This window comes from Camelus ferus, chromosome 11 (assembly GCF_009834535.1).
Source record: "Camelus ferus isolate YT-003-E chromosome 11, BCGSAC_Cfer_1.0, whole genome shotgun sequence".
NCBI lineage: Eukaryota > Metazoa > Chordata > Mammalia > Artiodactyla > Camelidae > Camelus > Camelus ferus.
The window spans coordinates 65,838,805-65,856,547 of NC_045706.1; the positions used below are offsets into that span (position 1 = coordinate 65,838,805).

At 52.6% G+C, this 17,743-nt stretch overlaps 1 protein-coding gene across 1 annotated transcript in view; it reads left to right on the forward strand.

Annotated features, from left to right (window-relative positions):
• LOC116667322 (glutamate receptor ionotropic, delta-1-like) overlaps positions 1-14,916 on the forward strand; it is a 17,716-nt gene extending 2,800 nt beyond the window's left edge. The window contains exon 2 of the mRNA XM_032492024.1: positions 14,329-14,916. Within this exon, the coding sequence (XP_032347915.1) occupies positions 14,329-14,681 (353 nt within the window). The 3' untranslated portion in view covers positions 14,682-14,916. The remainder of the gene's footprint in view (positions 1-14,328) is intronic.
• Positions 14,917-17,743: the final 2,827 nt, after the last annotated feature.

Genomic DNA, 17,743 nt, shown 5'->3' on the forward strand with positions numbered 1-17,743 from the left:
TGCTTTGAAACGGGAGGTAGAGGGGGACACGGAGCTTGGGTGTTGGTGTGACAGTGGCCAGTGCTCTGGATGGCTGTGTGCCCTTAAGATGTCAGCTGGCTGCCTCCTTGGTGGGTGTCGGGTCCCCTGGAGCACGATGGAGGTGCAGGGGTTGGGGTGCCACCTGGAGGTGGCGTCTTTGGAAATGGGCTGTGTCTGTCCTATTTGTGTGTTCCTTACGTCCCATCATACCCAGTCTCCATGTGGCCCTGTCAGAGCAGAGGCAGCCGTGCTGGGAGGACCAGGGCAGGGCTGGTGGGGCAGGATGACCATGGATCTGACCGTAACCGGGTGGGCTGCAGCATCCCAGTGCCCATACCTCCTCACATCTCCCTCCGTCCATTCCTAGGCTCTGAGACTTAGGGATTATCTTCCCATACACTGCGTGGAAGTGTGCACGGCTCCCTGAGAAGGAGGAGGGGTGGGCTAGTGTGGGAGAGGGGTGCTCCTCTCTGATAAAGCTCTGTCTCGGCTCCTAGGTCTGCCCACCTGTTTGCCTCCCACTCTGTGCTTCCAGCCGAATCTGTCCCCTGAACTCCAATGGCTCTGACCTAGGTCCTGCCGGGATGAGGAGCCGAAGGAGGCCACTGAGCCTCCTGTCCTCTTGCTGTGTCCTCACTGGGGCTGCTCTTCCAAAGTCAGGTTCTGAACAGGTCTCGCCAGTACTCAGGACCCTCCCAGGCTCCCTGGGGCAAAGCAAAGCATCCAACCAAAGCAGATCCCTCAGTGGAGAAGGCAAGACCTCCACAGTGAACCCAGTGCCTTGTGTCCCCCTCCCCCTTGAAGCATGAGTGGCCCATTCCTGGCAGGTCCACAAAACTCATGTGTGTGCCTCGGTTCTCACCCGCCACTAGGCTGGTTGCTTCTTTTTCTTGGTCCCCCTTTTAATCTGTGTTTTGCCCTGGCATCAGTGGCTCTGTCTTTCATGAAGCGCTCGCCATCCTGGGCCACATGACCACATACCCACACTCCTCCTGCCTGACAGTCCCTCTGTGGACCCTGAACTCTGTCCCGGCCCATGGCCCAGGTCCCCTTCCTAGATGACATTTGCATCATCTCTGTGATCCCAGGGTGGGCCCCAGCTGGCCACATAGTAGGTGCTCAGATGTGGGATGAACTCCGGGGAGCAATTTCATTACTTGGTAGGGCTCCCAATGGGTCTTCTTGTGGCTGGAAATATGCCAGTGGGAAAACTGAGCCCCACTGATCACATCTGTCTTAAGTTCTTTCTGGTTTGTGAATTTTGTTGCATTGTTTTTTAATTTTCTCCTAGCATCTGCTACTGTGAAAATTTTCATCATCACTGGCAAAGATCCCTTCTCATCCCTGCTGGCTGCAGGAGATTTCTGATTTCTCTCTGCGTCTGCGCCAGAGCACCTGGGAGCTGAGCTGGGTAGTGTCCCTGGGTCCAGCCAGGCTCTTCCTTGCAGATCTCAGGAGTGAGCTGGCCTCTGAGCTGGGATCAGCAAGGCTGGCCTGAATGGCGAGGACGGCGCAAGCCTCAGCTCATAGCCTGAGGGTTTTGCCAGTATTTCCTTGGGATGCAGGCTGGTCTGGCCAGGAAGGCTGCCTTTAGGGGCCAGGCCAGCACTCGTACCATCTCCTTTTCTGTTCTTGAGGGACCCTCAGGTGGTGGCCACAGGGAGCAGGGGCAGCTGCCTTTTCTGGACTCATTCTCTAAAAGTGGCACCGTCTCTACAATTTTCAAGGCTGAATGTTGTCACGATGGTTGTTAGGACGATGATGAGATGTTAGAACTCAAGGGCAAGCAGGGCCTTGGGGTGAGTGAGCCAGGCAGCCTCAGGCGTTGGCAGGCACCCAGGCTGGGTGTCGGCCCATCTTGCCCCTCACCTGCAGGGCTGCACCTGGCACCCAGCTGGGCACATGCACACGTGGGCAGCGGATGGCTTTGGGCATGTCCCGCACTAACCCTCAGCCCAGGCCCAGCTCCCCTGGCCTGGCTCTGGGTTTCCCTGTGTTTGAACCTGGCTGGGTGGCTTTCTTCTCTGTTCTTAGCTCACTCCTCACACACTAAAGGACCAGTTAGCTGCATTTACTGGTGCTGGCGGAAGTGCTTCCCAAGTTCAAACTCTTTGATTTTCCTTAGTGTCCTGTGAGGGAGGGACTGTGTTTTGTTGTTTTCATTTTGTTTTGTATGCTTGGTTAAATGCATTTATTATATTTGAAATCACTGTCGTAGTCCCTTTTTTAAGGTGGCCCAAAGTCCCATGTAGCTGTGAGACACAGAACAGGGGTTCGAGTCCAGGCACTTCAGCGCCAGAACCTTTCCTCTCACCCCCGGGCTGTCCCGTCTCTTCACAAGGGAAAGAGTGCTTCATTTCATTCTGTTTTAGCCCCTAGAGGACTGGATGGTGGCTTGCCACCTTCCTTTGTGTGTCATTGGATGTCCTCTGCACTCTTGTAGGTTTCAATTTAAAAGAGGCTGTGAAGGAGGGTGCTAAGTGCCTGATAAGTCAGTGAATGAAAGGATGCTTCCCAAAGGGAAGAAGTGAGCATCTTAGAATGGATTCAGGATGTAGTTTGTGCCAGAGGCTTCTTTTCACGTCTTCTGCGTAATGCCAGTGCTGTGACCCATCTCTCCCTGCCCTCCTCCCCTTAAAAAAAATTAGACACTGACATCTGACAAGTGTCCAGCTCAGCTTTCTGGACGCTAAGGGACAGATTGTGGCTTGGGTTTCTAGACTGCTGTCTCCCAGAGGAGTATCAGTGGGGTGGACGGACAGAAGTTCATTTGTAAGAGACACATCAGGAATTTGCAGGACCACTTTCCCCGTACTGCTCTGTTCACAGTCAGCTGTGGGTTTGGACCAGTAAGTGTGGACAGCAGACTTCCCCACGCCAGACCAGGATGAGGATGTGATGAACACAGCAGGATCCAGGTTGTGTAACATCTCCATCTGCCACCGCCTCTCCCCCGCTTTGCCTCAGCTTCCCACCTCCTGCTGTCATCCTAGGGGCCGTGTGATGAGGGCTGGGGGAGCAGTGTACAGAGACGGGAAGGACTTGCCCCTTGCTGGTGATCATCCTGAGCTTGGCTGTAAGACTTGGGGGCTGGGTGGCAGCCAAGGGGTCGGTCAGTTAGGAGGGGCAGAGTGAAAGAAGGGACTGAGCTGTGGAGGAGTGGCCCCTGAAGAGGGCTCGGCAGCCCAAGCATCGCATTTGAGGGACATCTTGCAGTTGGCAGGTAGAGCTCAAGGCTCACTTCTGGAGGCTGGGCGTGGCTCTCCTTGTCATGGAATCAGGTAGGGTGATAAGATGGACTCAGGGGGATTTTCTGTACCAGTAGAGCCCAGAAGCTTGGGGTTCAGCAGTAATATCCTTCCTGGAGAATGGGCTGACCCTGCCCTTTGGGAGGGCTTCAGGCCTGGCCCCAACCAGGAGACTGGCCCAGGAGTGGCACAGAGAGCTGGATCCACTCATGCCTGAGGCTGCTGGAGGGGGGCTGAGATGTGTGCGGGCATCCCTACAGATGCTCACCCTAGGGACAGCCCCACAGGGTGGTGACAGCCTGTTGCCCTCAGGCTTGCCTGATAAGAGCAGCTGTCTCGGCCTGTCCCAGCGATGGCGGTGGACCAGGGCCAGCATCATGCTCGTCCAGCACTGTCCTATTGTTGCCTCCTCCCCTGAGGGATCTGGGTGTCCAGTCCCAGGCTGAGTGCTAGGGACAGAGAGGTCTTTAGAGGGCTCAGTTCCCAGAGGGTGACAGAGACCCACAAACGAACAGTGAGACTATTTGAGCTGTAATCATGTACAAAATGGGCAGACAGCAGGGGGAAGGCCTTTGTTGTTTTGACTGGGTGAAGAAGGCCTCCGGGGAGGAGGAGGTGCTTGATCTGGGTCTGGAATCATGAGGAGGGGATAGCGATGTGAATTTCTAGTAGAACGCAGGTGCAGAGATTTGTGCCTGACACAGCCTGGCCCCCAGGCCCCCTGCTTTGCATCTTGGAGCCCAGAGGTTGCCTTTTAGATGCCTGCTGGCAGGCCAAGCTGCCAGATTAGTGCGAGGTCTTGGAGCCGGAGCTTTGTAGGGTGGGGAAGCTTCTGCGGCTTCCAGTTTTTCCAAGAAGGGGCACTGGCTGAGAGGTGATGCTTGCTTCTGCTACACTAACCCCCGGGGTTGGAAGGCCCGGAGAGCTGAAGGCCTTGCAGGCGGGCATCCGTGGGTCAGCTTCCAAACCCAGGATGGAGACTGGGTGCCAAGGCTGAGACACGGGGCTCTGTCCCTTTGTGGCAGTCAGTCCTACCAGGAAGAGAGGGCATAGGCTGGTGGGGGAGTGAGTGAGATACACACATATATACACAAACACACACATATATACACACACACACACGCACACACTCTGGAAGAGCTGAGACTTAGAGATTAGGAGGCAATAGCAGGAAGAATAAGAGAGAGAGAGCGAGCCAGAGAGAGCCAGACAAAGTCAGACAGAGGTTGGGATGGGAAGGAAGAACCAGAAGCTTCACCGAGCCTCAGTTCCCCATCTGAGAGGGCCCTGGGCCCTGGAAGGAGTGCCCAGGCCAGCCTGGGCCTGCTGTCTGGATGGCCTTGGCTTTCAGGAGGCCAGTGCAGGTGGAGGGAGGGGAGAGGCAGACAGTGGAGCTGGCTTTGAGCAGCCCAGGGATGTTGAGAAGGCTGTGGTCAGGCTCCGTGGTCTGGCACATCTAAGTACATCCAAGTGTGGCCCCTGGTTTGTGAGAGCCCGAGAGGTAGGGGACTGTTATTAGCCCATTTACAGGTGAGTGATTGAGGCTCAGCAAGGTGGAGTGACTTGCCTGAGGGCACACAGCTATAACAGTGGGCTTGCCTGCCTCCTGGGCTCGTGTGCTTCAAATTCAGGGCAGCTCAGGGTTTCAACCCAGGTTCCTCAGTGACTTCAGGCAACATCTTAATCTCATCTCTCTGCTTCTGTGCCTCCTGACTAGGATGGGGTAGCAGAACCCACTTCTCAGAGAGGCCGTGGGGTTCAGGAACAGTCATTTGGACTCCACATAGCACCTGGTCCCTACTATGCCTTTCAAACTCCTACTCATCCCCCAAGACCCATCCCAAATGCCTCTTTCTTGATGGAACTTTCCTTGACATCCCTTTGGTAGGCAAAAATCATCATTCTTTTTCCTGCAGGATCCTGGAACACTTGTGTTGAGTGTGTATGATTTGACTTCATACTGAATTCCAAAGATCCCAAGAAAGGGGCTGAGTTTCATGGCTTTCTGTATCTCCAGGCACAGGACCTGATACAGCGATGATCAGGGGATTTTGGGGTGAAGGAATGAGTAAGTGAAACACAGGTGCAGGGTCAGGGGAGCCCAGGAAGAGACGCCTGGGCTCCGGGCAGAGATGCTGCAGGAGGCCCCTGGTGCTTGGCTGCTTTCGAGGTTCTCCACATCTCCCAGGATTCGTCCTGTCCTGATTTAACTTCCATAGTGTAGGCTTCCGGTGAAACCCGGCCGGGGAGACTGCGTTCCATTGGCGGAGCAGTAAAAGTCATTAACGAGGAGCCAGAGAGCTATAAATAAGCCAGCATGATCCCACCCAGTGTTCCCTGTGTTTCCAGTCTTTGGAAGCAGGGAATCAGTTTTGATTCATTAATTGGCATAAGGATGAGGCCCCAGAGATTGGCATGGTGCTGCCAGCCCTTCCCCACCCTCCTGATTGGCACCATGCATCCTACCCACACTAGCTGTCCATCTGCCCCGGGCTACAGTCCAAACTCCAATGTGACCCTTTGGCCTCGCTTCCATCCACTCTCCTGGGGCAGGGCTGACCCTGAGGCCAGAGGGGTGAGCCTGGAAGTGCTCCAGAAGAGATTCCCACCCAGGCAGTGCTGCCAAGGCCAGGCCTCTGGTCCAGCCAACTTTCCCCTCCACTGTCCCTCTTGGCACCCTCTAAGCTGTTGGTGAAAGCCACCTTAGAGTGGAGGGTTGGCTTTAAGAAACTCCCCTTCTCCAAATTGTGGGATATGGCTTCACTGTGTGGAAGATGTGAGCATCTGGAAACCTTAGCAAATTTGAAAACTCTGTTCACCAATGAACTATGGACACCAACAGTGCTTGTCTTGTGGAGTCATTACGAGTATTAGTTTGTTGCTCTGCTAGGCTGTGCCGGGTGCTGGGCCAGCAGCTGGAAGGGTGAGCAGTACACAGGTGCTTCTGCTTATGGGCTCGTGGTTCAGAGAATGAGCCAACTGGCAGCGGCCACACAGAACAGCCCACAATTGCAAACATCAGTGGGTGGTCTGCAGGCCAAGTACCATGAGGGAAGACTGGGGAAGTTCTTTTGAGGAAGTCACAGTTACCCACAAGAAATACAGAATGAGGAGAGATAGCCAGACAGCAGTGGGAAGTGGGAGGAGCGCTGCAGGCAGGGGGACAGTGTGTGAGGAGACCCACAAGTGGGCAGGAGCTTGGGTATCTGAGTTGCTGCACAGAGGATGGTGACTGGGAACTCAGAGCATGGGTGTGGATTATGTGGGGACCTGATGGGGGTGTGGGCTTTATTTTAAGGACAATGGGAAGCTAATGCAGTTTTAATCAGGGACAGCACAGTCTGGTGTTTCATGAAGGCTCTTCCACCACAGTGTGCAGAATGGGTGGCACATGGATCCAGGGGAGGTTGGGTTTGTGGGGGCTCAGCGGGGAGATGATGGTGGTTCAGACCAAGGTAATGGCAGTGGAGATGGAGGCAAGTTGACACATCCAAGATATGTCTTGGAGCTAAAACACCCAGGACTTGGTGATGGCTTGGGTGCAGAGAGCGGGTCAGGGAGAGAGAAGAGTCAAGAATAAGGGGGTGGGTGGGGGTGCCCCTTTATTGGACTGGCAGACCAGAAGGGACAGGATCACACCCCAGGGAGCTCGGTGTTGACACACCAAGTTTGAGCTGCCAATGTACTCACCATGGGAGACCCCCTGGCTGGGGGTCAGGAGCCCAGGGCAGGCGGTGGGCTGGACCAATAGCAGGAACCATCAACAGGACTGGGGCGTAATTTTGAAGAGATGAGTTAAATATACAAGGAAGGTTGATGATGCCATAGAGAGAGGACATCGTGATGGGCCTGGGTCTGGATCTGGGTCTCAGGGAAGGCAGGAGGTGGGAGCAACCAAAGCTGATAAGCAGGGGCCAACCTAAGATGGGAGAAGCTTTCTACCTCAACTTTCAGGACAAAAGCAGGCAGTCGTATAGATCTGGTGGGAAGAAGTGGAGTGAGTTCTCTGTGATGGTGGCTTCTGTTTTTATCCATGAAGCGTGAGCAAGGTCATGAGTTGGACTTGGGGGAGAAGCCTGGAAGGTTGGAGGAGAACGGGCACGGGGGGTGACGGAGAGGGCGCAAGTGAAGGTGGTGAGGCGGCGAGCCCTGCCGAAGTAGCTGACACAGCTCTCAAGGGTCCCCTCGTTGCTGGGTGCGTGGGTCTCTCTGACTCTCTACTGTTTGCTCACAGACATGGAAGAGTAGGTGGGTAAGTTGACCTCGGGTTTGGAGCTCACCAGGCGTGCTGCTTAAGGAGAGAGAGGAGCAAGGGAATTTGCAACACAGTGACTGTAATGACGGATGGACAGAAACCAAACTGAGCAGGGAGTCGGGAGTGAAGGCAGGAGGGTGCTGGCGGGAGAGCCATTTAAGCAAAAGGTCTGAAGGACAGGATGCTTGTCAAGTCTGTCCTGTGCTCAGGAGGGAGGCAGAGTCTTGGCGACCCTCCCCACTGGGGGCCTTTTGATGGTGAGGGGCATGGGGCTCAAGGCCCTGCAGGGCCCGAGCACTCGCACGTGCCTTTGTGTGGCACTGCCACCCGTCTCCCCCCACTTCCTGGTTTTGTTTACCTCTTAAATGTCTTAATAAAACATGAAAAATATTTATTCTCCATAGATCAATAATTTACTATGAGTTATGGAAATACTAAATTTAGTCAATTATTCATTGACTGTAAAGTATTTATAAATGCTACCTTAATTTAAAGGATTCACCATTAGAATTCAAATATTAATAAAGCCGGTGCCAGCTTAAAGGAGGAAAGGAAGGGCCCAGATAATGAGGGTGGCTCAGGAGAGGGTGAGCGCTCCCGGGTGTTAAGATTATTGGAGTAGCTAGTGAGGTGGTGGTACCCGGAGCCTGAGTTGTAGGGCAGGCAGAGGTGCTGGAAGGCCTGGGGCTGGCCTGCTGGGCCCCCGCAGAGAGAGATGATTCTTTCTGGAAGGACAGAGCTGAGCCCGGGGCTGCCCAGAGCCTGGCTCTCTCTTCTGCTTGCCACCTGCTGAAATCAGCAGGGCCTTGCCAGTGTGCTTCTCTGATGTGTGGGCACCTCTACCAGGCTGCTTTTCCCCAGGCTGAGGGCCCTTTCTTGCCTTGTCCATCTGGAAAAGTCCTGTCACTCTTTAAGGGGTTCCCCGGAGGCCAGTCAGCACATGAGGCTGAGAGGGTTTGTGGCCTCGGCGGAGCAGGGGCCGCAGGGGTAATCCGGGGCCCTGTCGGCTCTTTCAGGAGGGGCAGATGTGGATGTGCTCGGGGCACGATGCATTCAGGGCAAGCGGTGGAGGGCAGGGCTGGGGTGGCCGCGGCCAGCATCATCAGCAGGTGGTGGCACCAGGAATTGTGCGTCTCTTCCAGCACAAGCCTTCTGGGGGTGTGGCTTCCCCCAGTCTTGGCCTGAAGATTTTCCAGGAATGCCCATGGACATGGAGAAGATGGATCAGTAGTGGTCCCCGGGTGACCTCAATGTCTGGGAGCGCCTCTGTTATCTCCAGAGCCCACCTGTGGGCACTGAATGACTTGACAAGCCAAGGATTTGCCTTTAGCAGAGGGAGGCCTTGTTCGTGCCCTCTGGTTCCTTCTGTGGGGCTGGCATTAGGCGGTGGATCTGCCCCAGGAGTTTCTACCAGGGAAGGGCTGGGTAGAGTCAGCCATGGAATTCCAGGCTCTGTCCTCTGCTGGCCACCATCACTTTCTGGGACTGGCTATAGAGGTACCTGGTGTCTGGTTCTGATGCTCTCATTGCTATTCATTCTCTGGTTGTGTGGCCCTAGCCAGACGGTCAGCCCTCTCTGTGCTTCAGTTTTCTTACCAGGGGATCAGAAAGCTCACCTGGGTGAGAATTAGGGAGACCTCGTTTGTCCTGTGATGGGGCCAGTGCTAGGCCTGGCACATCCACCCCTGAGAGTCGTGTGTCTGCAGCATCCTCGACCAGCAGGACGCTGACATCTCAGGAGAAGCTGGCAGGGAGGTGATTGTGGGGCTGTCTGAGAAAGCTGGCCGAGCCCCCTGGATCCTCTTGTCTGGGCTCAACCCTGAGTCTGGGCAGCCTGTTCTTGAGTCCTGGGGAGCCATTATTTTTCTCGACCACCAGGCTCGGGTCAAGGGGCTTGAAGCTGCTTGTTGCTTTCATCTCTACTTCTTACTTTCCCAGCTGATGAGCCATTCTTGGTGAGCTCTTATCAGTCCATCAAGCCTGCATTGTTATCGTCAAGAGAGAGAGATCAGCTTTGTGACTGTATGACACTGTAGGCAAAGAATTATAACAAAGGCTGCTATCTTCCAGTGAGCTGCAAAAACACCTCCAAGCTGGAGAGGCGAGCAACAGGGTTGACTTCTACATTCCTACTATGCACCCGGCGGCGCCGAGTGGCTCTTCCCACACAAAGGCCTTTCACAGAATGTGCACTACAGCTCTGTGAAGTGGGTGCCGTCATCTTTATCTGATAGAAAAAACACAAAAGCCCAGAGAGGGGCAGTCCCTCGCCCAAGGTCCACAGCACGTACGTGGCTGGGCCCTGATACAGACCCAGGCCATTGGACCCCGGCAATGGGGTTCTGCGTCTCTCTCCAGAACTAGGGCATGAGTTGTGTGATGTCCTGTCCTAGGAGTGAGCGCACAAAACCTTGTTTAAGCTAATAGCTGATGTGGCTTTGATCTGATGTATTTTGATCTTTATTTTTATGTTAGGAGCCTCTAAATAACCATCATTTCAACAGTGCCCCAATTAGCAGGTCATTCACGGTGGATTAGAAATTGATTTGCATCAGGCCTCTCCATCAGGGCCTGGGAGAGGCTTCCAGCCTTAATAACCCACCCTGTTCACGGAGGAGGTTGGAGCCTTGAGGAGCTTCCGTGGTGCCTCAGGTGGCCATACCAGGGGCGGGGCAGGGTGCCCACCTCCATGGGGAGGGCTGGTCAGCAACAGGAATGAGGCCGCTCTCTGTTGTGACTGATGTTTCTTGGGATCCTGGGCATGATTTGGGTGGGGACTTTGATGGGGGGCCAGGGATGCCCAAGGAGAGGGGTTGGGGACTGATATGTATTTGGCATCTTTCTTGCACACAGCATGAGGTTTGCCCTTGTGGTCCATGTTCTAAGTCAGTGCTCCCATAGCTCTGCTGGGTAGAGATTTGTATCCTCAATGAACAGAAAATAGGGGCTTGGGAAGGAGACACGGCTGATGGCCAGAGGAGCTGTCAGAACTTCAGTCTGTGAGGTTCTAGTGCTCCTTCTGCTGCCCCTGGTGAGGCGGTGAAGCTGGTTCTCTGAGTGCCAGTGGGGCTGGAGCAGGAAGACCAGTTAGGCAACCACCTGTTCCCTGAGCGTGTTCCCGCTGCCCGGCCCCTGTGTCTTTGTCACACAGCACCCCTCACATGCACCGCCCCCTCCCCGTCTCTCTTGATCTAAATCCTTCTCTTGCTTTGAGCCCCTGATGCTCACCCTACATGAGTTCACCCCCTTCTGGGTCCCAGAGAGCTTCCTCTTACCTTCCTCCCAGGCTGAGTTGTGGGGGTCTGTCTGTTAGGTGGATCCTAAGCTCCTCAGTTGGGGTGTGTGTTCATCCTGCCCTTTGCCTCTCCAGTGCTCAGTGCAGGGATTTGCGCTTAGCGGGATGCTGAGTGTATGTATGAAATACCCCAGAGGGAGGAAACCAGTCCATCCATAGTCAGCAGTGGGATGTGTGCCCAGATGGGGAAACTGAGGCCCAGAGAGGTTCAGCAATGTCAGAACCCAGCATATATGAAGTGGGGATGGAGCTTGCCTTTAGAAGTCAGGTGGGAGGGAGCCAGGTGGGGTGGACCACAGGGAGCCGGGACCCAATGTTGGTGCGATGAGAGCTCTCGCGGGCATCCTGGGCTGTGACTGAGGTCTGGAGTTCCTGGACAACCTTAAACTCCAGTGCTATACACTGTATTTCATCAGATGACTTTTTAAAGGCGTGAACGCAATGTATTAACATTAAAGAGAACAGGCACAAGAGAAGATAGAAAAATCCATTCGCTATCCCAGACCTTGGCCTTTAGTGTTTTCTCTTGCCTTTTTCAAAAGCATGCTTTCTACCTAGTTGTAATCCTGGTGAGCGTAACATGTCGTGTCCTGGTTTTGCCCTTCGTCAACTCTCGGAAGCATTTTTAGACTGGAAGGCGTCTCAGTCCAGCCCTTATCTGTTGTGCAGCCTCACATCGTGTTATCTGGGAAATAGACACAGCGATGCCTGCTGTACAGGGATGTCATGCAAGTAATGGGAATTCATATATAGAGTACCTGCCAGAGTGTTTGGCACAGAGAAAAGTCTCACAAAATAGTCTGTCCTCCTACATAGCTTCATACTTGCCCAGAAGACTATTTTCCTTTTGTAAAAAAGAATGACCTGTTTACAACATGAAATTTTTAGCAAAATGTAGAAAAGAAGGAAAAATGCAGCTACCTTTAACATTTTGCAGTATTTCTTCCTGGTCTTTCATGCATGTTAAGTTTGATTTCATTGATATCGTAAAATACGCACAGTTTTGTATGACTTGCACATAACTTTTATGACAAGTACTTTCCCATGTTACTGTAGTATCTTCAGACATAGTTCTAGAGGCTGCATGTGCTTTAAAGCAAATGGAACCCTTTTATATTTCTCACCTCTCTGCATCTTTTAGATCGTTAGCAATATATCAAGACTCTGAGTAAGTATCCTCTGAATGTTTTTGGATCTCAAGCCATATTCACAGTTTGCATAGATGTCCAAAGTGATTTTCCCGTCTTGCTGGACTGCTGTGTGCCAGGCATATGGTGTGTCTGGAAAAGGATGGGGAGCAGAATGGGCGTGTCCCCTTGTCCCCCTGGAGCCTGAGGTCCAGTGGGAGAGACAGTTACACAGACAGTGCACAGTGTGGTGATGGGGGAACTATGGGATGCAACTGAAGCATGTGACAAAGGGTCCTAAGCCAGCCTGGGGGTGCAGAGTCTGAGTCTTCAAGCAAGAGTGGATATGAAGCTACAGGAGGCCATGGGAAACGTGACGGGTTCGAGGGGCCGAAAGGTGGGCAGTTGGCTGGAACGAAGAGGGCAGGGCTGTGTGAGGGCTGCAGGCATCAGGGGGCCTGCAAGACTGCCCTAAGGAGTTTGACTCTATGCCCAAGGCCCTTGGAAGCCACCAGAGGGCTTTAAACAGGAGCATGACACGACTGGATTTCAGTTCAGGAGTGAACTTGGCCATGTGGAGCCTGAATAGGAGGGGCCAGAGCATTTTGGGTGGCTGCGTGATTTTCAAGACAGGCCAGAAACAGACTCATAGATGTAGAAAACAAACTATGGCTGCCAAAGGGGAAAAGATGGGAAGGGATAAATTAGGAGTTTGGGATTAACATATACACATTACTTTATATAAAATAAGTAAACAGCAAAAGGCCTACTGTATACCACAGGGGACTATATTCAGTATCTTATAATAACCTAGACTGGAAAAGAATCTGAAAAAGAATATATATAAAAGAAAACATATATAATTATATTATATATATAAAAGAATACATATATAATTATATTTTATATATAACTGAATCACTTTGCTGTACACCTGAAACTACCCAACATTGTAAATAGTATACTTCAGTAATAAAATAAAATAAAATAAAATAAAAAATTTAAAAGAGAGAGAGACTTCAGAAAACCTGTTGTTTAACCGCCCCCTTCCCCTGCCTTGTGTTTGGAGGCTGAGGATTCAGCAGGGAGAACTGTGGGCATTTGAATTATCCTCCTGCTGAAGCTCAAGAGTGTTCAAGGTGAAGGTCCTTGCGTGGGGGGCAGCTGGCCTTCGGGGTTTGCGAGCTGGAGGTGTCTGCCTCTGCCCACATCTGCCCAGCCTCACACCACCTTGCTCCTTCGGGTTGCTGCCCCTGCTCTTCGGCTCCTTCTCCCAGCCTTGTCTGAGGCATTACATAAACCCAAGCGCTCTCAGCCGAAAGAACCGCATTATCAAAGTTGTTCAGAAGTCTGCCGTCGGCAGCAGATGGCCTGCGGACATTCACAGGCTGAGTTTTGAAACTGCATCTGCTTTCCCACATTCCTGCCATCACATAAAGCATCATTAATAAATGTTTGCTTCAAAACTGGTGCAGTGGGTTGCAGTGTTGGGAGGTATATCTTTCTATTAATTGGTCTGATGTCTCAAAAAAGGCATGAAGTGTGTGGCTAAAAAGGGGTTACTGGAACTCACAGTTACTGGATGACTTCAAAAGGCGAGCCCTGAGTGCAGCCACCCTGGAAACCTGCTGGCTCCTGGTCGTGTTCCTTCTCTCTACCTGCGGTTACCGCCCCAGCTGTGGGAGCATCTTCCTTTGTTATTGTCAAGTGGCTTTTGAATAATCCTAGGCTTCTGCAACCAAACGCTTCATCAAGGGTTTGACCCAGTATTTTTATCATGTGAATCAAGTGGACTTGGCCAGGAAACCTAGGATTTCTGTTTTATTTTTGCCTACACTTTGGGTCCTCGGGGGTGTCTCCCTGACTTTCCACAGTAATTCATTCCCTTCAGCCCCGATCAGTTTAGTTCAACCTACAGCTGTAGAGCACACAGAACATTCTTGGCCTGTGGCTTGGCCTTGGGGGATACATGGATCAACAAAATGAGTTCACACCTCTTAAGGGGCTCACAGCCCAGGTGGGAAACAGGATGCTAATTCAGTAGCCCTGATGGGTGTCTCAAGCAAACATGGCTTGGATCTCTGTTCTACTCTTCCTGCTTGAGTAGCCTAGGACAGGTGATTTCTACCTCTCTTGACTTCTGTTTTCCCATCTGTTGAATGGACACAAGGACATCTAGCTGGCAAGATCACGAAGGGCATCAGTGAGACTGTGCCTGTGAGAGCCTCTGGCCTGGCCCCCCATGGGTTCTTGGGCCCCGGAGGGAGGCAGCGTTTCCTGGGACCCTGGACATGAGCTGCTTGGCATGAGCTGCACAAATTGAAGCCAGGGCAGCATCGTCCCCATGCTGACCCCCTCCCTCTCTCTCTCCTCTCTTTCCAGCCTGTGACCTCATGACCCAGGGGATTTTGGCCTTGGTCACATCCACTGGCTGTGTGTCCACCAACGCCCTGCAGTCCCTCACAGATGCAATACACATCCCACACCTCTTCGTCCAGCACAACCCAGGGGGGTCTCCGTGTACCGCCTGCCACCTGAACCCCAGCCCAGATGGCGAGGCCTACACACTGGCCTCCAGACCGCCCGTGCGCCTCAACGATGTCATGCTCAGGCTGGTGACAGAGCTGCGCTGGCAGAAGTTCGTCATGTTCTACGATAGCGAGTATGGTGAGTTGGGGCCACGAGCTGCTCTGGGGCTCCAGTGGGGGCACAGCCGGGCACTGGGAGACGTATGAGCTGGATCATCACCCTTGGCAGCTGAGTGTTTATGGAGGGGGCTGGGTGTGGACGGCAGTTGGTGGTCTGAGCTGAGTGGGCCTCTGAGTGGTAGGGCCCAGCCTTGAGTTTCGTTGAGTGGGGGAAGAGCTCTGAAACCAGATCTGTAGACAGGCACTAAAGTTGCCTAGCAACAACTCCTTATCATGTCAGCTGAAGTTTGAATCATCTTAAGAGTTTTCAATAAAATATTAATAAACTGCTGGCAGGGATCCGAAGGGCTGCACCTAGGCAGCGGTGGAGGCTGGCCAGCATGGGTCCTCCCAGAAGCCTCCTCTGCAAAGAGTGCCCCTCTCAATGGATGCCCTCCTGGCCTTCCCACCTCCTTGCCTACCTCTGCCCTGAGCTGCTCTCAGTTTCAGAGTCTCAGGCTGGGGCAAAGGTCAGGGGGAGGGACACCCTGAATGTCATGGAGCCAGGCTGGGGTTGTGCGGGTCTAGGGACACTGGGCATGGCTAGACATGGCTTCTCTGAAGACTTCCCACATGAAAAAATAAAATCATAATTTGCTTGTTAGGAAACCAGAAAAATGGACTTTGAAGGAATTGCTTCAGGTTTTCTTACGGTTGCTCTGTGAAAACAGATCAATTCTGGTCCCAAAATAAAACAGTTTCCATGTTATGAGATAATTGAGATTCACATGCAATTATGAGAAGTAATGCAGATATCCTGTTGCCCCAACACCTTGCCTAACTGTCATTCCATGTCCTAAGCAGGATTGACCTTGTCCATAGGCTGTGTTCACGTTCACCAGCTTTCATGCACTTGGGTGTGTGTATTCACTTCCGCGTAGTTTGTCACATGTGGATTCATCACCACCACAGTCAGATGCAGAGCAGGTCCCTCACAAGGATCCCCATGCTACCCTTTTATAGCCACAGCTACCCATATTACATGTCTTTAAAGGGTGTGCAGGACTGGGGAGAGTCAGCAGCCACATAGCTGGGGCCAGGATAGCATGGGGTGGACTCTCGAAAGTCCTGTTTTTCTCTCTTGGAGAAAGAATTCCTTTGCCAAGAATGCGACAAAGAGGAGAAACCAGCATATGTTTGCATTTGCCTAAACACTCTGCGTCCCTAAGGTGGGAAGGCTGTCCTCAGCTCTCGAGCAAATATGCTGTTTGGAGTCTTCCAGGAGGCACTGAAAGAGCAAACAGTCACTGTGCTCAAATAAAGACGAGGTGGTGATGGGGACAAGGGAGGCTGGAGGCTCTGGGCAACTGAACTGGACTCTGTCCAGGACCTGGCCTCTCTCTCCCACCCCCATCCAACCCCTGGCCCTGGGGAGGAGTTGGAGATTGTCTCACAGCATCTCTCAGGGGCCCAACCTGCCCCTGAGAACCCCATGGGCTCAACCCTGACTTTGTGGGTGCTCTGAGGCTGGGTCCCTTGGGGAGGTGTAGACACTGCCAGCGCTGGAGGGGTGCTGTGGTCCGGTGTCTGCAGGCCCTTCCCACCTCTCTTCTCCTGGCTCTTTTGCTGCCCTTCTTCTCTGATGTATAGAAACTCTTCAAGCCTTGGCTCCTCCTAAGGCCTTGAGGTGGCTTTGAGGGGAACCTCAGCCACAGGAGGCAGGTATCAGCTTACAGCCTGCCCACCCCATCTGGGCTCCTGTTATTCTTGCAGACTGAATGACGCCTGATGGCACTTGCTTAGACTCACTGTTTTCTTCTTATTACATTGCTTTCTCCCCTTGGCTCTAAGATCCAGTCCCCCAGGAAGGACACCCTGATCTCCACTTGTCTGCAGACTCCTCCCTCTCCCACGAAGCTGGTTCCTTGGTTACATGCTCTCATAGACACGCATCTCCTTCCCTCAGCCTGCTCTCAGCTTGTTCCGACACACTCCAAGGGCTGATCCTTGATGGACACTTACTCCTACTCAGACTGTGAGCTCCAGGAGAGCAGGCCATGGGCTGTTCACTGCTGTGTCCCTGCTGCGTCCCTGCTGCTGAGCATGGTGGCCAACACAGAGTAGGCCCTAAGAAATTGTCACTGTGTGAATGAACCAATTCATTTATGAGGACATAGACTTTTCAAACAAGTTTTTGTACAAGAAAATGGAGATATACAAGGGCACTGCATAGTCTTTACCTCTGAGGTCAGGAAGGTGAGCTAGGAAACAGATGTTTCATTCTGTTGATACTCTCCCCTGCCCCTCTCCTCTCCTCTCCCACCAGAACCTCCAATCAAACCAAAAGTTATGCTTTTCTTTTCTAACATGGAGACCTTGCTACCTTCATGGGGTTGAAGTTAGTTTTCAACAAGACTGGCCTTTATTAGTGATTCTATAAAGACACAGGATGACCAATGGCTTTTCTTTGGTAGACACTGCAGGCAATTTGTCAAGCCTTGAATGCTGTGTTGGAAAGGATTCTGAGGATGCGTGTGGGCTCAGCAGTAGAAACAGCTGGGATTGCTCTAAGAAGGATCATGGTGCAGGGGAGAAGCTGGCAGCAACCTGCTCTGTTTGCTGAGTCTGATCTTAAGGTGGGGGCAATTAAAGCCTCTCTGAGCTGCCTTACACTTGGCTGCCTCTGTCCAAGGTGCTGATCCATTTGGCTTTAGACTTTCTGGAGGCCAGTGTTCTTTCATAGGGATCTGTGCAGGACCTCCTGTCTTTGCCTGCCCTGGTCATTGGCCCCCTGATTTGAGAACCTTTGAGACCAGGTTTCTACCCCAAAACATTGTCTGTAAACCTTTAACCATTCCCAACTCCTCTTACTTGTTTTGGCCATGCGCCTCATGCACAACCCAACCTCTGGCCCATTTTCAACATGTTAGGTGAATCCAAGTGTTATGGTGTTTGATGCAGCCCCAAGAATGAAGGGTTTGGGTGCTCCCTCAGCTTGGTTGGCACTCGTCTGTCCGAGGGCTGTGGATGGGTTTACATTGCTGAAACGCCCAAAACAGATGGTGTCTCCCTGATTCCTTGAGGCCCTTCCTTCACCCTACCACTGCAACACTAGCTGTGATGAGCCTAGTTAAAAAGCAAATTGAGTGTAAAGACTGTTTCATTCCTTC